Here is a 26,760-nt window from a genome sequence, read left to right on the forward strand (position 1 = left end):
AGTTTGTTGTGTAATGTATTTAAATAACATATGCTGTATATAATATTTATTAAAGAAACTTTGAATACATACACAATTGAGTGTCAACGTCACTCCACGTAGCATATAAGTGAAACATATATTGTGCATGAAAGTTAAGTTAATGTAAAAAGGAATGGATTTATCTAGCATTTTCTGTCTTTAAAAAATAGTTTATATGCTTGTTTTCCATTATTAATGTGAAAATGAACGCGTTAAAAAATAAATTCAAATCGTTTGTTCAAACACAAATGCTTTAGCACACACTTTACCCCCTTTTTGCGTAATTTACGAGTAAAATAACGTCTTTGATACTACCACTACTAATAGTAATAATAGTGTTGGTCCTTGGTTCGAATCCCGGCTTGGGTTATAGATGTTTGCGAGTATCCATTCATCATTTTCATCATGCCATCACTCATCCCCATCTTCGCAAATTAGCCAAAAGTGGCTTAAAAAGCGAAGTAAAATAAACTCAATCAATCAATCAATCATAAAGGATACACACTCGAAGGATAAAAAATAAATAATCGAGATTCATACATTAAACTACAAAGAGGGAATGAAACGAAGAGAGAAATGTATGGATATATAAAGAAAATTAGCGTTCGACATGAAACAGCGGAAGATAGAGAGAGAATTGAGAAAGAGAGGAAGATAGAATGATAGAACGAGAGAGATAGATAGATAGAGAGAGAGAAGAGTGAATGGAAAGAAATGATAAGGAAGTGGTCTGAGAATTCACGACTACTTAGAAAAAACTCACTTAAAAAATATGCCATCCACCTTTGAACAAAGCCGAACGGAATTACCTCTCAAGAAGTAAGCTTGTGCCATGCGGGAAAAAAATGAAAGGGAGAGTGCTCTTGAGCAGTCAAAATTCCTTGGGAAATTCTTTAGAGCAAATGCAAATTAACTCAACTTGGCGTGGAAAAGGGCCGCTACTGATTAATGTCATTTAAACATTATTTACCTTAAATGACTTAATTTTATTTTTTTAATTAATTTAGTTTACTTTATGTCGTTTTTCCACCACTCTTGGCTAATTGAGACTATAAGCATGAAGAATGGCGTTAGGATGAGATAAACAAAGTAATAATCGTATATACCGACGGCATAAAATAACCTCTAGAGAGGATAATACCAAGGATAATCTTTTACAGGATGGGACACTGAGCATATTGAAAATGCAATGTAACAGTGAGGAACTATCGATCAGTACGCATATTAATATTTAAGCTCGATATTTGAAAAGAAAATTGACTTTTTCATTTGGAATCGTACCAACAATTGAAATGTAATGTAATAAGTATCAACATGCAATTATTAAAAGGGTTACGTCTTGTCTTGGATTATGCAAAGGAGATACATGGAAAATGTCCCAATCTCGTACACAATTACTAAATAAGTATGATATTGGGTCACTTTCCGATTTTCGTAACAAGGAAGCAAGATAAATTTTAAATTCTTATTTTCAAATCTTACTTAATGCTTTAGTATTTTAATGTATTTTCTTCATTTGTTATTTACATACTACGTGATGTTCAATGAAATAAACCAAAACAGAACCGTATTGTTTTCCCTTGCACTGAAAGTAACGAACTACCCAGAATGCAGCCAGTATATTTTTACCATAGAGGGAATATTGTTCTGTGGAGTTATAATGAAAATTTATCACATGCAAATAGAAAGGGAGAACATAACCACAAGAATGGCAAGAATATATAAATTTCACAATACACATGTTTTAGATTCCATTTACCATAACATTTTCTTGAACTTCAACATCTGACAGTAAAAATCCGATCTTTATTCCAAAATTCTGTACACATGTCTAGGTTTTCATTAAGCAAAACGAAATAGACATTTTCTTCTGCAAGACAGACAGAAAGAACCTGTTAAAGTCATCTTACTCCATTTTTGGCAATATCATCAAAGCAGTATCCTCTCACAAAGACTTAGGCATTGTTTTCGACCAAAAACTCACATTTGAAGAACATATTACAGGCACGACAAAAAAGGCTATGCGTCTCTTAGGTTTATTGTATCGTTTCACCGAAATTAATGACATCTCAGCCCTCACCTTCTACTTCAAATCATTCATTTCTCCAATAATAGAATACTGCTCTCCCGTCTGGTCCATGGCATGTCCCACTCAGCTCTCCAGAATCGATTCTGTTCTTAACTTTTTCCTTGCTATAGTTCGTTACAGGGTTCCCTTTTTACGCAATTTTTCAACAACGCATCTTCTGTCTATTCTAAACTCACAGATTCCCTATCAGCGCCGTTTACTGAATGATTTTGGGTATCTTTACAAAATCGTCAATGGCAAAATCCGTTGCAACACGCTTCTCCAGGAATTCCACTTTCGAGTACCTATGCGCACAACAACACGCAACTCAAATCTATTTTACACAAAAAAGCCTAGACTGGAAATTCAAAAAAAGATCGCTCTTCCACAGACTTTCCACCCAATATAACGACCTCCCATCAAGTGCTGGTGAATTTTCAAGAGAGTACGCCTTTCGGTCAACCAATAGAACATATCTTACTAAATCATATTTAATGGTGCTATCTTGACTTATTTATATTAATATTTTGTCTAATTTTGTTATTTTTTATTTTGTTATTTTCATTGTTACTAATTTCAGTGTAAAATGGTTAGGATCTGTATCTGAAATTTTCTCAATAAATAAATAAACTATAGAGGAGAATGAACTGATCTGTAGGCTACAGAAATAATTTATTTTCTCACTATACACTAAAGTTTCTAACTAGGGCAATCGCACACAATACTCTAAAGCAACAACTCATGTAAAACGTCTGTAATGAGAACATTTTACGTAGAGCATGAATACCAAGCCCTAGTTTCTTCTGTATTATGCTTTCATGAAGCGTCAAACATAACATAACATTCAATAAAAAAGAAGCAACGATGATATCTCACAATCCCCCATGACATCGTAATATATATTATGTTTACAACATGTGGTTTCTACACTTTAAGTGTGTGCATGTGCATTACGTAACGCAGTGCTGCACAAAATGCAACACACACAGTTTACGATATGAATCACTTGAATTTATACGATTTTGTATGAAGTAGTCTGTGGTCATGGACTTATGGCACACCTTGTCAAGGCAGATCCTTATTAATTTACCATCATTTTGAAGTTGTTAGTTTTCATTCATACGTTTTGAGAGCGCTAGTTACTTCCGTCTCCAACGCAAATATAGTGTAGCAACTTCCCTATACGCCTAGTGATTTCCGCAGTCGCCATGACCATGGTTCCGTGTTATCCTCATGTACATTATCCATTGTTATACTATGGTCCAGGCGATAGAGCCTCTTTAGCCTGCAAGAAATACAGACTAGATTGTGTAGGAAAAGTGTGTCTTCGGTGAAGATTACCCTCTTACACTCTTCAGGCACATCACATATAAGTTCTTCTAGCCAAACAATCCATTAACTTTGCCCTAAAATATTTAATCCTTATATTGCACAACGCGTTAATTAAATACCTGCGCCTCTCGATGGCGTGGTGGTAACGGCTTGGCCTTGCAATGAAGGCGGTTCGATACTCGGTGAAAGCACATGGTATTTTGGATTCAACGTTAAACTGTAATTCCAACCCATATTACCTCTCTGTGCAAGAAGTGGACTTAAAAATTAACTCAAACAAACAAGCATTCTAGTTAAATAATTCTTGTTGTTTAACTTCCATCGATACAACAGGAAGATTCATACCAAGGCAAGTTGCTTTCACATAGAAACATAAAAAGGACCATACTCAACGTAGGCATATTTCTCAATAATACCGTTTAATTACTTAATAATATTATCTGTTGATTTGAATTTGATTCAGATTTTTTAGAATGTTCTGCTTTAGAACATACAGACTACAGTCATACTGCAAGTTGATTTACAAAATGTATTAGGGAAGAGAGGGTTTATATCCAGCAATCATCCCACATGGTTGTGCTTTTTTCTTATGACTTCTCTGCTAGTCCAGGGTAATTCTTCAAGTACAACTCTAACCAACGTCACGTGCGATTCATTATATGTCCTTGTTTGCTATTTTTCTTCATCTCTCCTCGCCTCCATCACAATGTAATTAAATCTTCAAACAAGTGACATTAAATAAAATAACTAATTGCCCTAAACTTATCTCCTTATTTTCAAAACATTTCAACCTGAACGAAAAATAGAGATCTCTTCAGACTTATTTTATTATATCTTAAAATAACTTTGTTTTTTGTTCCTCACAAGGTTGGTGTGCAACCAAGTGTGTGAACAAGAACAAAGTTCCTTCTTTTGCGGTTCCCCCAATGGACGTTACATAACGTGTCAGTGTTCAACAAGACAAAAGACGATCGGGTCCTCGTTTCGGGGTGTAAGTTCCTCGTTTGGTGGGATCCCAGTTGGTGGTCTATATCTCAGCTTCTAAGCATAAACCGCCAGCCACACGCCAACTGGAGAATACCAGTGAGATAATAGTTCACTGTTCGAAATCTCAAGCGGATTGGAGCACTTTTTTTGGTTCCCAACTTTGCCGTTGCTGTGACCGGTTCCTCGTTTTTCACGGTGCGAAAACATGTGTGTGTGTGTGTGTGTGTGTGTGTGTGTGTATATATATATATATATATATATATATATATATATATATATATATATATATATTGTCCGTTTACAATAAATATTAACTGAAACTGGATATAGGGGCGGAGCCACGAAGTCCCTTGTCCCCCTTCCCATTCAAAGTCGACGCCTACCGTAGTGAAAATAACGACTCCTAACTCTTCTGACGTGTCGTCTTTAGTTCAAAACAACCTTTTTTCTCGCTCTCTGAGGGAAATCCTTTGCTTTTACTCCGTGCAAAATTGAAAGAAGCACGCGAGGCGCCATCGAGAGGAAATCTGGTGCGATCGTAATAGATAGAATACCCGGAGAAAGTTCATTTTCTCCTCGGCTCATGTCTGGCGTAAGTGGAACGCATGCCGCGTGTTCTGCTTTTATTCCAGATTTCATACGCGGCGATTAATTTTTTTTTCTTTCTGTAGAGTCCTCATTGAATGATAGTTCAAAACAATTTACGTGCTGTCTTTTTATATTCGTAACCATCAAGGGCAAACACGATGGCGCCATCAATATTATCAGGAAGAAAAGAATGAATAGGGAGGCAGGGGGAAGTGAAAGTAAGGTGCGAAATCCCGGGGAATGGGACGATAGAGATTTACCCCACTATAATCTTCCGGGGAGATAATGAATTCTATGTCATATATATATATATATATATATATATATATATATATATATATATATATATATATATATATATATAAAATAAATGTTGCCAGTGCTTTGACAGAGTAAATTGCAAATTACTTCAAATTAAACTGGTAACGAGAAATTTCCTGTTGAGACCAATCATGTATCTATACAGCAATATATATGCAATAAAAGTATAACACAAATATACATGTGTGTACAGGATCTGCCCCCCCCTAACCATTTCGCTCCCTGGGCGGAAATGTTTTTGTGAGGGGAACAGTGAAGTTAATTTTTCCGTAAATACCACCTACAAATCGCGTGGTTTCGGTAATGTACACTGGTCGACATGGGTTTCGATGTCTTCCAGATGACTGTTGTTTCTGAATAATTTCAGCATCACATATTGGTTTATAAACAACCAAAATTTCCCTTGAATAAATTTATTTTGTTGCCCTGTGTAATAAATGTGATGTAATGGCGAAAATGAGAATTTTGATTGTGAAATTGTGAAAAATCATGACGTGATAGGAAAAAATGGATGTCATTTCCGTGATCAGCTCTGCAAATTCTTCAGAATCACTTATTGATTTGGAAACAACCGAAATTTCCCTTTTGTTGCGTTATGTAATAAATGTACTGTAATGGCAAATATCATAATTTGATTGTGAAATTGTGAAAAATTCTGACGTGAAGGGGAAAAGTGGATTTCATTTTTGGAATCAGCATTCAAGACTTCCAGAAACACACTTTTTTCTCAAAATGATGAAAGCCTCACTTCTCTGCTGGGTAGGCGTTAAGAAGAGCAGACAGGAAAAGGTATTTCGACCTCTTCATACCTCCATTGATGAAGGGTAACAAACATCTTAATCATTGGACGGGCATTTGAAGCCTTTTGTGAAAGAAATTTGGATGCCCCTAATACGTAGGATTGTATATATACACCAAGAACCATGGAACTGCTGACGTAGTGAGAAAGTTTAACCACTGTTAAACCCAGGGGTGCCCACACGGGGGTTTCATGACGCCCGAGTCATGAATTATTTTTTTTTGGGGGGGGGGGGAGGACAAACTTTATACCAATTCTGTGTATCTTCACACAAAAATGGGGGGATCGTATCATTTGGTTGACTTGTTATGGATTTTTAGTTTTGGTTATTATGTATAGCTTCTACCTACCTGTGGGTGATCGCGGCGATAGGGTTGAAATGAAACACCATCTCTTTTGCCTTTAGAATCGGTTTGGATGGAGAGGGGTGTGGTATTCGCATTAATGCAAGGTTAGTCGAGCAGACAAACTGTGCAGAATAAGGTTGACTAACAATGGCAGTGAGCCTCAAGTATCTAAAGTAAACATATATTGCTTAAACATGTCTGTATTATACAGTGACGCAACCACAGGCGGGGTCAGGGGGTCATTTCCCCCCACCTTCGACGGAAGTCAATTGTAGGGGGACAAGTGGGGACAAACATTGACGGCCAAGGTAACCTGCAAGGGGGGGGGGAGAAAAGCAATTACCCCTTCGATTTCAAACTTTAGGCACATAAAAATTCATTTTGTAAAATTTTCTTGCTTGCTTCGCTCGCATTGTCTGCTTTTCTCGTTTTCGTCAAGTTCAGAGCTGTGGCTAGGGGCGGCGGGAGTCGGCCATGGGCGCCGAATGATCTAAAAAAAAGTTGTAAAATAGAGAATGTCACGGCGTCCAGTGAAATTATTAGCGCCCTATTAAATCAATATTGTTTTCAATTGCAAAAATTTGATATAAAAATTTTCTTGCTCGCCTCGCTCGCAATCTGCTTGTTTTCTGTAATATAATGTGTTTAAATAATATGTGTTGTATATTTGCATTGAATAAGCTTTGAATACGTACACAATTTAGTGTTAGCTTGTTGAATATGTATTTTCTTATTTTATGTCGCTCAATGTTGAATATGTGTAAAACATATGTTGTACATGAAAGTTACACATGTATCTTCGTAATGCATTCATCATTCATTTTTTCCATTCGAAAATATAGTATGTGTCCTTATTTTCCATTATTAGCTATTGTGAAATTGACTGTGTTGAAAAACTATTTCAAATAGTTTGTTCCAAACAAATGCTTTAGCAGAGACTTCTACCCCCTTTTTGCGTAATTTATGAGGATATTAACGTCATTGATACCACTACTACTAGTGGTAGTAGTAGTAGTAATAATAAAGCCATTATTAATATTATTATTATATTAATATTAGAACGTTTATCCTGGTACTTGCCCCCCCCCCCCCCCCCGACCAAAATTCGTGGTTGCACCTGTGGTATTATATATTCCGCAAATTTTGTCTGACAAAAATTATTTGAGTAATTAATTCGGCTTAAAGGGGGGGGGAGTGCGTCATGGGCCTTGGGTCGATGGGCACCCCTGGTTAAACCAATATGTGGTATTCATGACGTTTTTGTGACGCAGGAATTTTAGGTGGAAAGAAAGAACTGTAGCATAAACTCGAACCTTGATCTCCAGTCGCCGAAACTTTCCTTTGTTGTTGTTAATTTCGTTTCGCTACCAGTTTACCGGAAATAAATTCTCCTTTGTTTGCCTTAATATAGTGCCATACATATCGCATTTGCAATGAGTATTGAAAAAGGATAGTCAACGGCTTAAGGCTACGCCTCAATGGTGTAGTGGTATCGTCGTCACCTTGTAATCAATTGGTTGCGGTGGAAGCACATAATGGTTCGGATCCCACTTTAAACTGTAGGTCCACTCCCAAGTAGCCTGTCTGTGCATAGATTGAACTTAAAATAAAAAACCTCATGCTTATCGCACGCCATTCTTGATCAAAATTTAGAAAATTTACTGCTAGAAATTCTTGGAAATGGATGGATTAATTTAACATACTTATTTTGGAAGGGAATTTACTATTCAAATTTTAAGGAAGAGCTGCAGTATTTTTGTTTGTGAGAGAAGAAACAAACAAAAGAATTCTTCAGGGTGAGTAGCGGATTCCAGCGTATATACCTGTCCGATTTACTAAGTTACATTGTTACTCCACTATTGTGCCTGTAGGAAGTATACTTTTCCAGACATGTAAGTGTAATGAATACAGAGATTATGGTATACCGAAGAACACTTCATGCCTGGAGAGAACATGGTCGATGAAGTAAAATAATTCTTCTTTGTGAAGGTATAATATTGCATGATGGGAGATTTATCACAGTGAGAAGTAACACAGTCAAGTACTTCTTATTATCCAGCAACATCGATTTGGCTGTACGGAATAGAAAGCCATTTGCATGCGAAACATGGGTAATATGTGCAGCTTAAAGGGAAAGTGCGTGTTCATCAAATGGACAGCAAAATAGAGGAGCAACGAGAATATCCCGATATAAGCATGAGGAATTTGTGTAAATCTATCCCCAAAGAAAATTGAAAATGAATGGTAAGACATATCGTGAGGTATGAATGGATAACGACAGCAATAATTGAACGAACATATTGGTAGATCCAAGATGTAGTTCTTCGAAATTGCAAAAGGTACAGAGAAATGAAAACTTGAGAGAAGACGAGGGAAGATGCAGAAATACAAAAAAGATAAGAAGTCGTAAAACCAGTAACACGACCCACCTTCCTTAAATACGAAAGCATGGTAAGGAAAGAAGGGAAGACAAATGTAAAGCGAGCATGGAAATGATTGAGAGTGGGGTAAAAGTGCTTCAGCAAACCTCAAGCATTTACGTCTTGTTGACCTTAAATTCCAATGGTAGGTGTTTCTGATCCCACGTAAAACTGTATGCCATTGATTCTGCAGTTATGTGAACGGCAGTTCGGAATTCACCAGTTACACTCGTGAGCAGAGGGCTGCAAAACCAGGATGTATTTCAAGGAAAGATGGGGAAAAACTTTCTAGCTGTATTAGTCCGCGTGCATTCTCGTTCACCAGCTCTTGCAGTTAATGCCAGCAGCTTTTCATCGCGTGCTCTGCTTTTTGGAAGCTCCTGCTGGCATAAAGACCACATCTGCTTCCCGGGCCCTCTGGAACATCGTCTTGAGGCAGGTGTTGACCACCTGCCGCAATGATGAAGAGGCGGTGGTAACGCTTGAAACGCTGTCATGGTAAAATAGTATATTGCGTAAAGCCTGTCTTTGGATTTTAGTGCACTAATCTGCAAAAAAAACTGAAAAAAATAACAACATTGTTGTTTTCGCCCGACCATAAACTTGATAGATGATAGCTTAATGCAACAGAAACGTAACTTGATCTGGCCGATATAGGCAACAATCGATCAAACGTGACTAGTCGATATCTCTGAAGTTAACAAAGGCGAAGATCTAAAATTTTCAACAAACGATAACCTAGGAAATCCTAGTTTAACGTGACATACATTATTTTGATTGGCACGTCCGTCTGTCTGTGGCGCTCAAATAATTGATAATCAACAATCCATATTTTTAATTTTGCGATGTCATCGAAATCATTGGAGCCATAAGTATGAGACACCTGCAATGAAACAACTGGATGCGTTATTTATATCTTTGAGTTGCCTTGCCATTACAATGTATTTATTTAATGCCCAATTACAGTGTTCAATTACATAAGAACATAACTAAGAAAATCAACAAGAAATATCAATGACGCAATATACATTTTACATTTAAGAACAAGTGTGAGAATAATTTAATTATTAGATTATAGAGACAAAGGAAACAGAGATAATACAATAATAAATGACGCTAAACTGAATGAAAACCAAAATTCAATGAACAAAACAAAACATACAGAAATTCAGCGAATATATCTAATGTTACAATTACATTTAAATAGGTCAATGCTTGGGTTATTCTAGAAACTGAATTAAATAACTTGCACAATATCCTCATGGTTTCAGCTACGGCCATTTTGGTTCTTCCAAGGGGTATTTGAAGAATCCAAACTAATCGATAGATATCAATTTCTCAAACTACTAAATATGGAAACATAATATTCGGTGAACTGAACTAAAGGGGTAGAATATCATCATCAAATAATTAAAACTCACTTGCATATGCTCAAAAGTCTGTAATTATCTTGGGAGTACGGATTATGCCTGATGCACTGTAGAAATACTAAGTAGAGACTCCGCTAATAGACTTAAACAGGATCAAAACGCTGTACCTCAGACGTGACTGACTTATTTTGATGTGTTAATTAATAAATCATGAGAGAATGCTCGACATAAACGAAGGAACTTAACTCGAGACCCCATATTGAAACCCATCGTTCTAGTGCCTGCAGAAGAGAACATTTCGTTGTATCCTGCATTAGTATGTGCAGTGAATTAGGTACAGAATATAGTGATAGGAGTGTACTCTTTCTCGTCTGATCTCGTCTCTATACAGAGAGAGGTGGGGGAGGGAGGGAGGATAATTCAGAATGATTTATCCGATTTGAAATTTTGCAACGTTGTAGTGGTGACTGATACACAGAGCGTCGCCTCTTCGATGGCATAGTAGTAAAGTCGTCCCGGTCCGAAAGTCGGTGGAGGGACATAGTGAATCGAATCCCACTTTAAACTGTAGGTCGGGTCCAGATTACCCTTTCTGTGGCTAAAGTGAACGTAAAACAAAAACACGCCGTACAGGTTTTTTTCTGTTTGTCGTCTCGTTTCGAGACTTTGTAATTAGTATATACAAAATATGTGACTTTGCTATGAATAAAAGGGTACAATCAGCTTGGCATGGTTTAAGGAATACTCCTTGTAAAGTAAATTTGGTTTAGATGAAATTTTCAATATCATAGCAAAGTATCAACCGAGAATCTGTGTCTCGGTCTCGTCCGGATTTTACAAATTCGTGTCTGTCTTACCTCGATACACCTTTATGGAGATTAATTAACGCCGTTAAGTTGGGAAACTTCTCTGTTGCAAATAATCGTATGTGGAGAAATATATCATTCAGTCAACCTAATCAAAGAAACCGGTTTAGACTTGGCTCTTAGTGCATTCCATACGCAACAAAAAATTGAATGGAATTCTTATGAATGATGATCATCAAGCAAATTAAACGAAACTTGTATATCACACATTCGTGCTTTATTACCATAGGAAACGATTCAATAAAATGAAAACACGCGTCCACACTCACCTAGTTCATGAATAGTAATGCCGTTTTTCTATGCAGTAAAGTTGAAGGTTTTTATATTTCCTGGGTCACCTATCTACTGACCTAGATAAGTTAGTAATTCCATGCAGTGCATTAATATTTATCCATTCTTTCAGTGGCGTGGCGTATTAATTAGCTATAAATGAGCACATAACGGTTCATTTTCAGCAGTAGGCTACATTCCGTTAATTGGTATGCTACCGAGAGCTACTGTAAGATGTACAGGGTGTTCATAAGTTGTTGCAATATTTTTTATAGTGGTCAGTTTTCTTGGGGATGGCCAGAAAGAAACTTTACCAGGTGTTCATAAACATTTTTTTAGTCTGTTTTAAGACCATTATGCTCAGATAGGGTATGGTAATTGGGACTGAACCTACAGTTTAAAGTGTGACCCGAACCACTGTGTGCCTCCACCCTGCACCGAACCACGGACCCTTTGATTACAATGATACGACGTTACCAGTACGCCATCGGGGAGACCTCGTTCATAAATCTTGGATGTAAAGTATGCGTTGAACGTCTACAAGGACATGAAACAAGTTTCTAAAAGTAAAAAATCAACACATTCTCTCTTGCCTGTGCATGACACCATTCATCAGATAGTCTGTAAAGCAATGTGAATTTTTTTGAAACGACACTTTACATTCCTACGCTTTATTGATAAACTGAGCTGATTTTCGTGTGCTATCTCTGGTCTATGATTAACCTCTACTAACCACGTCAATCTGCTGTTCCGAAAATCCATTTATGCCTCTTGGTCATAATGAAATACGTAATTAATTGGGATTAATATTTTGTCATCAGCATAATACCTACCCCCTTGTACACTTTGAGCATCCTAATTCGCTGCACTTCTTGACTCTATCTGCACTGAAGCGTTATAGTTCGTGACACGGTGCAACACCGACTTGTCTACTTCGTCAATTTGGTGTAACATGTGGTGTTTGGTCACGTGATGCGTGCTAACTACTCAAATGAACGTTTAAAGCAGCATACAGGCATTGTTGAATCTTCTGAACTTGAACACCTCTATTCGTCTACTTGGCCGAACGTCATTTCCTTGCACCAGCCTGACACCGGGGTACACCTGCATTACACCGAGTGTCAAAAAGTGCAGCAATGTAGACTGGGCTTATATTTGAGGACTGTCTCATCAACAGACATTCTTAAAATGCGATATTTTTATTGGAAAAAATAAGTCTTTTTAGATTTCCATCTAGGACATTCAGAAGCCATTTTAAAACTATTTTGTTGCATTGCATGATAACCAAAATGGTGTGAAAACCTGTTGTTGAGTGATTCACAGAATAAAATAGTTGACCTCACGAGAAGCTTTACTGTACACGCAGGACGCGCGAGGGAGGAACAAGTTTTTGCAGCATCTACCTTCAACGTACGACCGACGCCTAACGTTACCATTCACTCTGAAACAAAAGCCTACATTTAGCTGACGGATTCGGAGAGCCGAAGAAATAAAGGCACCCCATATAACGGTACGTCTCAGTCTGAAAAGACATTGACTTGCAGGTTTTTTTCATTGTTCAAAGGATTCCATGGCCGTGGCAGCTGTTACGCTCGTCTTGCGCCGCTTCTGGACTGCTATGTGGGTTTTGCGGCTTCGACATTCGGAGAGGACCTCCGTGCATAAAACTGTTACGCTTGTGGAACGGACCTCTTGAATTGGCTGCTTCGGTGGAATATCTTGATGCCCTCTTTCCCATAGGTCTTTCTCACCATTGTCTTCGGTGCTGCGAATAATACAGGGAAAGTCTTCATTAATTCGTAGGACCTAACGGATTATCCGTGTGGTTGCGTTGGGAAAGACAAGAGGCCTGTTACGTTGTAGTGGCGAGAGAGACGCAGCAACAGTATTGGAGGAGACCGTGTCATGTATGAATGCTCCTTGTGCTGGTTTTAAAGTCTCGCTGTCTTACAATAAATAAACACTGATTGCGGTGTTTACATATGCAGAAAACCGGATGGAAATCCTATATCAAGGAAGACGTACGGGAACACCAAGATAAGGGGATATTGAGAATTTGATGAATTATGTTGCAGGCTGGATAGGGAGGAAGGGGGATATATATATATATATATATATATATATATATATATATATATATATATTGTAAATAGGGGTTAATACAATACTACATAAAATATTCTAGAGCGAGCCTCCTCGATGACGTAACTATAACGTCGTCGACTTGTAATCAAGAAGTACCGGGTTCGATACCCGGTTGAGGCACATTGCACAGTGGTTCGGATTTCATTTTAAACTGTAGGTCCTGTCCCCATCACCCTATATGTGCACAAAGTGGACTTAAATCAAAGACTTGAGAAACACAAGTATATTATAGAGCCACGCTAGTCCTGTCGGTATGGCATCTGACTGCCACGTGGGAGACCCGGATTCGATTTCCGTGCTGGATGTTCTCAGGCTGGAATTTTTGCAACAGTAAAGTGCATTAAGTGACTCTGAGGTTCACTAAGCCTCTAATAGATGAGTACCTTGCGGCAAGCCTGGAGTGTAAAGCATAGGCGTGCGCACGGGGGGCAAGGGGGCAAATGCCCCCCCCCCCTAATCATGGACGTCTGCAGATTTTTTCCACGGAGGGACAAGCAAGGTATTTTTCCATGGGGCATATTACCCCGATAACAATGTTGCCCCTTCAAGAAACGCCTGTTGAACTTGAAATTATCGCATTCCTGCATATAATAATTAATGTAAATTACTGTGACGGAAATCTTATACGTGTGAGATATATACTTTTTAAATTGACATTCGTGTTCTAAAGGGGAGATGTGGCCATCTTTACCCCCGTTCCAGACGTCCATGCCCCTATATTATTATATTTTCACCTAGAAATTTAGGATAAAGGAATCTTATCGCCGTTATTAAACTATATTATACTCTTAAAGAAAATGAAGTATTCTCAAGCCAATGAAAGTTCAAAGCATCTACGGGGGGAGGGGTGCAGTGGCGCAACCACAGGGGGCAGAGGGCATTACCCCCCAACCTTGGTCGGTAATCAATGTTAGGGGGCAAACATGGAAGTAAAGGAAATCAAGACTAGCAGAATATAACAGTAGCAGGACAAAAGGATACTCAAGATGTTTTCATGTCTTTATTGCATTATGTCTTCCAGACGGCCAAGAGAACCTGCAAAGGCCACGTCTTGCAATTGCCCCTCGATTTAAAATTTTATACAAATAAAATTACATTTCGTAAACGCAAAATTGTGTTGCTCGCTTCGCTCGCAATGTCTGCTTCTCTTGCAGTCTTGCCAAGATCAGAGCCGTAGCTAGGGGTCGGCGGAAGTTGGTCATGGACTCCGAAACGGTCCTCATGAAAAAAATTGTAAAACAGATTGCCATGGTGCTCCATGAAATTTTTTGCACCATATAAATCAATATTTTCATTTCGGAAAAATTTGGATCTGAAAATTTTATTCCTCGCTTCGCTCGCATTTTCTTTTATCTTAAATGCATCAACAATTATTTGGAGCAAGAGGAGCGCGCACATTTGAGACACAATTTATATCATTTTTGCTGTTGGTTTTTTATGGGGCGTATGAATTGAGTGAATTGGTGTTTTAAGTCCACTTTATGCACAGCAAGGCTAATCGGGACTGGACCTACAGTTTAAAGTGGGATCCGAACAACTTGTGCCTCCACCGGGTATCGAATCCAGGACCCCTTGATTACAAGACGACGACGCCACCACTGCGCCATCGGGGAGGCCGTTATGGGGCGTATGAATTGATTATGTATGTATGCGTATGTGTATATATATATATATATATGTATGTATGTATATATATATATATATATATATATATATATATATATATATATATATATATATATATATATAATGTATGTATGTATGTATATGTGTGTGTGTGTGTGTGTGTGTGTGTATATATGTAGCCAATGCAATAAAACTAAAACAGTGAGATAACATTAGTTTTTTCTTTCCCAACTGAATTTTCATCAAGGCTTTTTTGAGGGCCTCCACGATGGCTCAGTGGTAGGGTCGCCGCCTTGTAATCAAGGGGTCCCTGGTTCGATACCCGGTGGAGGCACAAGTGGTTCGGATCCCACTTTAAACTGTAGGCCCACTCCAGATTAGCCTTACTGTGCATAAAGTGGACTTAAACACCAACTCAGCATCAAGGCTTTTGCCTTCCCCCCAATCAGAGGGTCTGCGCACGCCTATGGGGTAAAGTGTGTCGCCACAATCTGAGGGCACAATTTCCTTTCCCAAGGAACAAGATGTCCCTTTTATGCCTAATTTTCCCTTCATATAAAGAAACCATATTATTATTATTATTATTATTATTTATTATTATTATTATTATAATTAGCAGTAATAGTGGTAGTTTTTGTTGTAGCAGTATTTTCTCCTCCGCTCATGTTAGTACCTAGGTACATATGAAAATCTTTAATAAATTAATCACATGCAATCTTACAGCCAACTTTATCCTGTGGTAACACTGGGGTGAAGGCGGCCGGCGTGAAAGACTGATATCGTGAATGTGTGGGGCCCACCTCCATACCCGCTGAGGACTTTATGAAATGTTGCAAATAATTTTTACATAAAATATGGCTGTAGTTAGTAACTTATTTCCGTACGAATTCTTTATTTTGTAAAACACTGCTCTGATATGGTTGTGTGAAGGGGGGAGTGTCAGTGTAATGACTTTCCAGTATTCCTCTCCATGGATTTTCCCATGGAGAATCTGATCTAACCCTGCTGTTATAAAAGGCTTCAATTTCCCCATCATTTTATCTTATGAGTGCCGTCTTGTGGGGGAGAGTAGAAGACCTGGTGTTTCTATCGTGTTACCAGTTACGATGCATAGTCCGGAAAATGCCGTGGGCAAAATGACAGAGCTATTAGACGCACCCGTTGTTTCCCCACAGGAAAATCCATGGAAAGTAGTTACATGTAATACCCAATTTAAGATACTTAACAAGTCCGGTGTAATTGTGGAGTGTGCAGGCAAATACTAACTGGCAAGAAAAGAAAAAAAAATTAAAGACATTACCTGTTTTAAACTTAGATAATAAAGAGAGAAGTCGCACGTCAGTCATAGTCCGTTCGTTACGTCGTCGCCTTTCTCTGTGTTGTAATGTAGTCATGTTCAGTTTCTTCCTTGTTGTGTGTGTATTCTTTGCTTTCTTTATTCATTTGTTCTTAATTCTCGTTAATAGGACGTACGCGCCAGCTTAGTTTCCGTTTGCATTGTTTTCCGTAGCATAATTTGCTTCTTTCTCGTCTGTTTGTGTGAAGTTTACAGCTACTGTACCCATAACTCATGAGACCAACCCAGTTTTTCTCAAATGTGGGCCGAAGAAGTGACGTTAATGTTATGTAATTGTTGAACCGTGTGGGTGAACGTCATGGTAATATTTTTTTTATTTCATATGCATTGTTGCAATTTCAGTAACTCACTTATTTGGAGTCTTAACATGTTTTTTTCGAAATGCCTAGTTATGTTAGTAATAGCTGCGCCCACTGTTGCCACCTTGCCTTTTTTGGAGTTAAATCTGTTTTCATTTCACCGAGCTCTTGCCCTAAAATAGACACTAAAGATTTCTACAAAGTCAAAATACAACAAATTTAACATAGTGAATGCAATTTACTTTAATCACAAGCACCATATGCAGCAATTTAACACATTTTAATACTTGTAAGGTACATTGCAAATAAGGAGAAAACATTTTTCCTAAATTTTCTTCTACGAATCTGTATTGGCGTTAAAAGCGATCCTGAATTTAGAAGATGCTAATTCAAATTCTCATGACGGAATAGAGCTCAGCTTAACATTAGCAATCTCTACTATGGTGAACTTTGTTGCAAGTGGCAAAAATTTTCTTAACAGAATATTTGCTATCTTCTAAAACTGATTGCACCCTTTATTTTTCTTCATTATCCTTTGAAATTTTCCGTAGACCAACTGGCTTACTTTTCCTTAGACTTATTATATTCTGCTTGGTTGTTGTAGTAGCATTTTCCCTCCATTATATTCCATTCTGTTACCAACAGAAGGACAATATATGTACCGTGCGATAGCATAAAGCAATGAAACTGAAGGACACAGGTAAAAGAGAAAAATCTGAATCCCAATTCATCATTTCCCCTTTTTAAGCCCTCAAAAGTAAAGCTACCTTTGAAATTGAAAATAATGGGGTCTGTAAAACTTGTGTATTCCTTTTAGAAAGAGATTTTCTAGCAGGGAACCAAAAACTGGCATTTTAGGGCAAATCCTCAGATTGACCATCATATTCAGGGCGAGAGAAAAACTTGCTTTTCGACTGATAATTAAGTAGCTCTTGAAGTTATTTGTCTATGTTCGAACCCAATATTCTATGTTCCGGATTGCACTATGAGCATGTATAAAGCTGGGGGCACCTTTGGAGCTCTTGTACCTTCATAAATCTAGCCCGTTGAAAGTGATATTTTCATATCTTCATTATTCACTAATATTTTTATCAGTTTGATTATAGCCTTCGTAAATACGCTGTAAGAATAGTTTCTTTGGCTTTGAAAATAACGATGTATGTTGTTTCAATGCGCGTTGTAGATTTCTTGGCGTACGATAATGTTTGCCTGGAGAATATTAAAACCAGAAGGTTTGATCACCATACAAAATAGTATAGGTTTACCACTTAACTGAAAATCTTGTAAAGAATGGAAAAATTATGAACATCAACTTAGGAGTGCCAAAGTCTGGTAAAATTCGGGAATTGTGTGAAAAATGTGGAAAAATCAGGGAACTCAAAATATATTCCACTTTTTCCTCCTTACTGATTTCTTTTTTTTTGGTAATATTTTGCATAAAAATGTTTTTTTATTATTTCTCATTTATGTTGAATAAACTTGATTCGTTTGATTAATATGTGACGTTGCAGACACGCCACTTATTTATTAGTACAATAAATCGTTACTGATTTGCCTGGAACGTTACCTGGAAAAGTCGGGGAATTTGGTTTTGCAAAATTAATGGGTAACATGTAGTATAAACTTCCTCTGCTACTACATAATTATGTGTTCAGTGGTTCTTTTTCTTCGAGAGTTCTCATTTAACCCATTCCTCTTTCAGAGAAGAGCATCGGTGGCGACATGAAAACTCCTGCAGTGCGGAAGCAGACGTCACGCCATGGAGTCTCCAGCCCAAGCCAAAAGCCAACTCCCCTTAGAGGTGAGTACATGCATGCATGCATGCCAGGTTCTGTACCTTTGTCACCATTTTTAAAGTCTGTTGTGCTATTGACTTAATGGCGGTCTGATTTCAATGAGTGGGGCCTTCCCGATGGCGCAGTGGTAGCGTCGTCGCCTTGTAATAAAGTGGTTCCTGGCTCGATACCCGGTGGAAGCACATATTGGTTCGGATCCCACTTTAAACTGTAGGTCCAGTCCCGATTAGCCTTACTGTGCATAAAGTGGACTTAAAACACCAAATCAATCAATCAAACAATGATTTCAACGAGTGGATTGAAAGGTGTTTACATGTTGACCCTTTAATTTACAACATTTTATATATTGAATATATCCATTTAGAAATAAAAACAAGAAGCACTATTCTCTAATTTTTATCCTATTTAGGTTAATCAATTCGTTTTGAACACCTTCTGGTACAAATTTGCTAACATCTTCTCCTAATCTTGCTATTTCTTTTACAAAACGTGATGAGATAAATTGAGTATCTTCAAAGGCAGGAAGAAATATGGTTTCGATTTCAGGAAGAAGCTTATAATTTACCCAACTCATTTGAAACTCATAATCAAAATCGGATACTGCTCTTAATCCTCTAATAATAAGCATGCTGCTCTTTGGCAAACCTCATTAACAACCCATTGAAATATATAATATCTGCACCTTTAATTTCATTTTCAGCCATGCTTGTGCGTAGCTTTGTGTCAAAAGCAGCATGCTTATTAATATTTTCTGCAACTCCGATTATTAGTTTATCGACTAGTTTGCACGCTCTTTTTATTATGTCAATATGCCCAAAGGTTATAGGGTCTCAAATGTACCGGGGCAGATTCTTACCTGTACATGGAAAACATAATGTTTTTTCTTGTTGTTATGAGTGGTTCTTTATTGTAGCCCGTGAGTTATTACTGCTAGTTTCCCGCCAAAACTGTGACGTAATAGCATACACGTGATTCTTAACCAGCGTGGCACCTGCTTCAGTGGCGCTCTCTGTTTGACTCTTCTTCTGATGATGCTTTCGCGCCGACCAGTTTTTTAATAGGAGAAAATGTAGGTGGCGGGGTGTGCTTTCGGCTTTGGAAATTTCTTTTTCATTTAGATATATATTTTTTAAAATTCTGAAGCGTTATTATTCATCTAATGGAAATCAATTAAAATTGTTTCCCCACTAAAAGTGTAAAAGGTGTGAGAAGGGTTTTATCTTATTCTTTTTCGCGCAGTGAAGAAAAATATGCAGGACAACTTAAGTTAGACAGTTCTTATAAACAAAATATTACTTTAGTGGCCACAATTTATTAACAATTCTGCAGAATTACATAATTTGACTTAGTCATTACAATAACAATAGTAACGATGACTCTATTTACGGACTATTTATTCACAGCCAAAGTCCATTTATATTTTAAGTTGCTGTTCCTGCACTGCTTAAAGTGGGGGAAACGTGGAGTGATGCTTTCCCCCAGTTAAGAGAATTCTCACAAAGCATCCCCAGCACTAAGATAATTTGCATAGGCACTTAATCTGCTGTCTTTCACGGCACCTCTCTCCTACGTTTTCACGCTACAATTTCAAAATTTGAATTGTATGAAGCCTTTCCAGATATCTCAGGTCGGAGGGCAAGTGCCCCCCCCCCCTCCGGCCCCATTCTGCGAGCGCCCACTCATAGCAGCCCTTAAGGAAGGTCATGGTGGGCCATACCCTCCAGAAAAGCTGTTTGGCCCTCCTGACTTCCGTCGTGTTACCATATTAGTGATACTTAATAAAACCACCACACTAAAAATCGAGGCATATATCGTAATATCACCCTATTAAACAATAGACTAAGGCTTCCTAACCGTATTTTGTATTCACGTACGAACCCCTGAGGATATTGTTTTGTGAACCCCCATCTACCACTTTGTCCCCACTGCCCTTGAACTCTTCTAATTCGTTTCTGATATTGCTATTGCCACTACTTTAGAACATATATATTTCATTGCAATTCGCGAACCATGTTGTGTCCAGGGAGTAGTAGTAGCTTCACAATCCCTTTGTCTTTCGTCTCTGTGGCGGGAATGGAGTACGTGACGTGGCAGCTTGGCTGCAAGGCTCGGGTTGTTCACCGGATATGGTAGATTGCGTTCGTGTAGGTATCCCCCTTGTCACTTCCTCTTTCGTTTCTTATGCCTGCTGGTCCCTTGCTACGGATTTTGAATGTGCTGTGTTTCTTGATTGCTGGAAGAAGTCTTTCCTACGCTGAGCATGTCACGTCCGTCATGCATTCGTGCTGGCCTGAGAACTCATTCAAGTCTTACACGACTAGTGTATCGCAAGGATTTTTGTTCTTCTATTCACATCACTGCATTGTCTTCCCGTACAATCTCCGAGCTTGCGGAAACATTTTTGCCAGCGACGTACCGGTGAATCAGAACAGTGGAGGGCTATGTTGACCACACCGGTCCAAATTAAGTCGGTCCCACGGTGACCCCATATTTTGTAGATAAATATTTTCACTCTCAGTGTATAATCGCTTCGATATTACCATATAATGCTACAGTTGCGGTACTTTTTTAATTTTAGGAAATTTTCATATACCTTTCCATCTGTCTCTCTGTCCCCTCCCCTGACCCTTTTAGAATTTTCGGGGGTCGGTATTGCAGATATTTAATATATATTGAACATTACATAATACTCTCTCTCATATATATATATATATATATATATATATATATATATATATTGCAGATATTTAATATTGCAGATATTTAATATATATTGAACATTACATAATACTCTCTCTCATATATATATATATATATATATATATATATATATATATATATATATATATATATATATATATATTCACACACACACACACACACATATATATATTATGTGTGGGTGTGTGTGTATGTGTTGCAATGCTTAAAAGAGCGTTGTGTGAGCGTACTGAAGAAAGAATTACAGTACTTGTTCAACATAATTTGTATGTTTAATAAAAAAAAAAAACTTAAAGTGTATGTTACAGTTTGCAAAAACTATCTAGGTTGGTTAGTTTCGTGCAACTGTAATTAAGAAGTTTTGTTCTAACCATTGGCTATTTTCTATATTTCAAAAATATTAACTTTTCAAAAATTAAATGAGAAAAGTGTAGCGAAAGTTTCTGTAAACTAAAGAGCAGGGGTAGGTTCTATATTCAGCACACACAGTTCTTTGCATGTAACGTGTTACTGTGCATGGAAAGAGAGGCGAGCGGAACGTGGTGCTGGTCACACCAACTACACAAATAGCAGAGATTTGTGAAACTGTGGAGCCGGCCTCCGTGTCTGAGTGTTTAGCACAGCGCGCTTCGACGCCAGGGGTCCCGGGTTCGAATCCAGGCATGGGTGTTTGTGAGTGTCCCTTCATCAATTTCATTGTATCATCATTTATCCTCATCTTCACGATTAGCCAAAAGTGGCACAAAAGCGAAGTAAAATAAACCAAACAAAAAATAAAACTGTGGAGCTCTACCTCCACATCCTTTCGTGTGGCTTAATGGCATGTTGAATGTGTAGTGGGTACCTGATTTACACTAAGAATACACACAGTATTTTGGAAATTGATCGGCATGCAGAAACTGAGCTGTTTTGTTTTACAATGTCGAAGACGCCAGCAGGCAATATTTGGATTTCTGCCTTACTATTTATATCGTGAACAGATTCTCTCGGGCTATCGACCAGGTGAGTTGTGGAAATGATTCCAAGCTTTCGAGAGCTAACATCACTCTCATCTTCAAGGTAGAAGTGCAGTTCTGAACATCAACTCGGTGTATATACGTTCATGGAGGGGGAGATCCCGATGAAGATGGGGGACCAATCGAGTGGTGTGTCTGCTACGTGCGCGTTTCTGGTTAACTAACGCTAACCAGGCTGGGTCCAGATCGAGACCCGTGTCGCGATTAAGATTGTCTTTTTCTTCATAAATGGCTATTGCTTCCTTGATAATACGGTCCCAGTAGTTTTAAGTTTTGGCTATGATTTCTGTGTTGCTGAAATCTGGTCTTTGTCCCTCGTTGATTGAATGTTCTGCTAGTCCCGACTTTTCAGGGTGGAAATACTTGATGGAGCTTTGATGTTCTTTATAGCGCTGTTCTATTGTCCTACCTATTTGCCCAATGTATGCTTTAACGCATTTTCAGGTAATACGGTAGACTCCCAGTGTTTTGAGTCCTAACTCATTCTTGGGGTTGCGTAGTAGTCGTCTGATCTTCGGAGGTGATAGACCAGATTTCAGCAACACAGAAATCATAGCCAAAACTTCAAACTACTGGGACCGTATTATCAAGGAAGCAATAGCCATTTATGAACAAAAAGACAATCTTAATCGCGACACGGGGCTTGATCTGGACCCAGCCTGGTTAGCGTTAGTTATCCAGAAACTCGCACGTAGCAGACACGTCACTCGATTGGTCCTCCATCTTCATCGGGATCCCCCCTCCACGAACGTATATACACCGAGTTGACGTTCAGAACTGCACTTCTACCTTGAAGATGAGAGTGATGTTAGCTCTCGAAAGCTTGGAATCATTTCCACAACTCACCTGGTCGATAGCCCGATAGAATCTGTTAATCATTCGTCGCCAGGAAAGCTTCAAGTCTTACTATTTATATCGTATTCATCAAAGTGTATTAGATGTAACCTTGTTATTTTCTTTAGTTAAATCATTCGAATTTTCTTGCATATTAACAGTGCCATTTTGAGAGTTAAATTGCGTTAGATTTTTTTAATGTTCAAAACCGAGTAGCAACTTGCCGGAGGGGGACACCGAAAGTCAGTATTGCGCCACTGCTCCTGACTTAAGAATAAGCTGGATTCACTGTTCGATGTCATTAAACTCGAACGTGACGCTGAGAATGCCAAATATTGAAACTGGAAACTGGCTGTTACCATACGCAGATGACACAAAAGAACAATTTGTACTTGCATTGCAAGTATATATCAATGTGATTGATGTTGCTAATTTCCTGAAAGACTCTATTATATATGTATAACACTTGGTAAATTAGAGAGTCGGTGTTTTGAGACTTGATAAATTAAAGATCTGACAGAAACCGTGATTGTAAATTCCATTACGAGTTGCTAAAGCCTTGATTAAGCCTGCAGGGAGTACGCTACCCGTGATTTATTATGTCATGATTAATATAAATTCATTCTGCGCGTGCTTTTTTCATTAAAAATGAGGACGTTTATGCGGCAAAATTGTGTCCGCAAGGTTGTGTTTTGTTGTATGTGGGTCACAACTTCTCCTTTGTGCACTGTTGCTAACAAGCAGCTGTTCACAACTTTTCTTGTTGCTGTTTCGTATGGCCAGTGTCCTAATATCTCGCTCTACCGTGTATAATGAAATGTTTTATTGTATGATGTACAGGGTGATTGCGAAAGCAGCAGAGGTGCACAGCTGGTCTATGTATGTTCACGTTGATATGGACGCTGCGTGTAAGCCATCTTGAGTGCAGATGTCTATACAGCTAGTTACGTACAGTCACCGGCAATAAAAAGGGGAGACCCAAATCCTGGAATACTAACTCTACGGCTATCAGTGGATTATAATGGCAAATTTTCAATGGAAACTACTTCTACCACCGCCTTAGGTACCTGGTTCGAATTCCGGCATGGACAGGGGAGTTCTTTTTGTCTCTCATCATATCAGCACTCATCCACATCGTCGAGATTAGCCAGAAGGGATAGAAAAGCGACGCAAAATAACAAATCAAGTCTGGTTTCCCTCTTTTTCACGCCTTTTTGTCTTTAACCCACGATGAGAACCAATTTCTCTTTCTTTAACGAAGCAAAACATCAAGAGAACAAACGTACCGGGAGCCAGATAGAAAGAGAAAAAAGGTCTCTAATAAGATAATGAATGGGAAACAATTCAAAAACCTTCCGCTCAGCTCCGCAGATAAATCTTTCGAGAAGGAGAGACATTATTTGGGGAAGTGGCACTTTCATTTCTTCCTCAGCAGCAACAGGTTTCACGTTACACGCTAGCAAAAGCCCCCGCTGGCAGCAGAACCCAACGTTGCTCGAGATGATTCAATGCCTTAATGTGTTTCCATCTCTTTGTCTTTAAAGGATGATGCAAGGGAGATATGTATTTTTTCCTGGTAGCCATTTGGCGTCTCTCATGCCGCTGTAGATGCCAATAACTCAGTCTCCCCCCGCATGGGAATGTGTCGCGTTATCTAGAAGCCGCTTTCGTGAGTATATTATTTTTATGTAGGGAGCGACAGGTTAATACGTGAGCTTATCATTAGTGTGTTTGTCAAGGGGCTGCAACCGGCAGACAATATATTACTTTTTTGTTCGCCTGGGTACAGCATCACAAACGTTATCCTAACATCTGTTAGTGATTTGGGAACTCTACGTTGCTTGAGATGTTTTAATGTTTTTTCCATACAGTTTTCGTTCATAAACTTTTCTATTTCGGTTATTTTACGGCGCTTTTCTAGCTCTCGAGTTAATAGCGACGATGAAGGTGAATGGTGGGCTGATGAAATAGATGATGGGACACGGTGATATATCCGTCATGCCTTAACCAAGGTTCGAACCAGAGACCAGATTCGTTGCGATAAACCTCTCTTAATAGAATTGCAGAAACATGTTATATTCTAAATCAAGTTTAAAAAGCCTTAAGGTTTCAAGAAATTTGAGAAAAAGACAAACTCTGTTTATTAAATGTTTGATTTCAGGTTTGATCAGTTCACAGTCGCTTACGTTCAGATGGGAAGATGATTTTATGTTTGTTACAAAGCTTGAAGACAAATGATACAATGTATCTGGTATGACCTAATGAATAACATACATATTATGAACACGAGAGCAAATGTGAGCGTAGTGGACAGACTTGTACGTTGTTATCTGAGAAATACGCATTTGAAATGCGAAGAGTTAACAGGCCTTAGTAAAGAAGTCATGTAAATAGAAGTGGGCAATGAACGAGAGGACATTCAAGAAGACATCTCCAAGGAAATATATGAAGAAAGGACCCAAAAGTGTTTAAAGTAATTGTATTTGTGTATAAATCGTCTTCCGAAGGTTTATAATAATTCCGTTAAATAGTATCACGTGGGAAGATTTATATTAGTCCATCGCTGCCTCGACATTTGTTTTGCGAAGTGTGAAAGAGTAAACCATCCAGGGACGAAGAAAAACCTGGAATACACTTTCGATCGATAACTTTCCAGGAGACAACCCTCCTTGGTTAACGTACTTGCTACGAATCTGTTGTCCCAGATTATATTTGTATTTTGCTTATTTCATGTCTCCTGCCACTTTTGGCTAATCTATGAAATGAGGATGAGTGATGATTAGATGGATTTAATGAAAGGGTACTCAACAAAGAACACGCATGCTCAGGCATGAACTCGAACTTATGAATTTCGGTGGCAAATCGAAAGTCTGCCACCAAGCCAGCAGATGCCAAGTTGTTACCCTGGTTAAGGCATGGATGTATCATTCTGTACGCTCCATCATCCGTTTCATCGAGTTAATGGTAGAGAGGTAGAGAAACGACTTAACCGAACTAGAATGAGATATACAGTGTACCTCTGTTCCTGTGCCACTGCTGAGAAATATTGCTAATCAGTTGCTAGTAAGAATGTCTTTTCAACAGCATCTTCAAGATAGCCGAGATCATTCCTTACACTGCTTGTTGCTATCCCATGTTACAATCATTGATTGTTGGCCGGCTATCCCATGGAACAATCATTGATTGTTGGCCGATTACCTTTTCCTTTAGACCTTGCCACAGCGCACCCCATAACCATTTTCGTGCTCACATTTTAATGTTCTGCAGCATCTGTAGCCTAGATTGATCATCCGAGGAAACGATCATCAAGAGGTAGAGAGAGGTTACAAATATTCAAAAGCGAAGGACAAGGTTTTCTGCCATTGCGAAACAGAGAATCATAAGCATACGCGACCTTTTCTTGCGTGTAAAATTGTTACAAAAATCCTTCTCGCATTCGCAAACAGTAGTAAAACAAGTTGGGCAAGACTTGCGGTAACCCGAAGGCATGCTTTAAGGTGCCATCATTGGAAACTCCGCCGCTGACTCTCCCAAATATGGGCGGAGGAGGGAGAAAAATCCGCCATTAGGATTCTCG

The 26,760-nt window shown here is 38.5% G+C and overlaps 1 protein-coding gene across 4 annotated transcripts in view; it reads left to right on the plus strand.

The window, feature by feature from the left end:
- Positions 1-26,760, plus strand: part of LOC145987773 (uncharacterized) — a 376,171-nt gene that overhangs the window by 275,149 nt on the left and 74,262 nt on the right. For all 4 annotated transcript variants that reach the window (XM_083122457.1, XM_083122458.1, XM_083122455.1 and 1 more), the window contains one exon: positions 18,519-18,617. In XM_083122457.1, coding sequence (XP_082978583.1) covers positions 18,519-18,617 — 99 coding nt within the window. The remainder of the gene's footprint in view (positions 1-18,518; positions 18,618-26,760) is intronic.

This window comes from Lepisma saccharinum, chromosome 5, assembly GCF_977018435.1.
Source record: "Lepisma saccharinum chromosome 5, izLepSacc3.1, whole genome shotgun sequence".
Taxonomy (NCBI): domain Eukaryota; kingdom Metazoa; phylum Arthropoda; class Insecta; order Zygentoma; family Lepismatidae; genus Lepisma; species Lepisma saccharinum.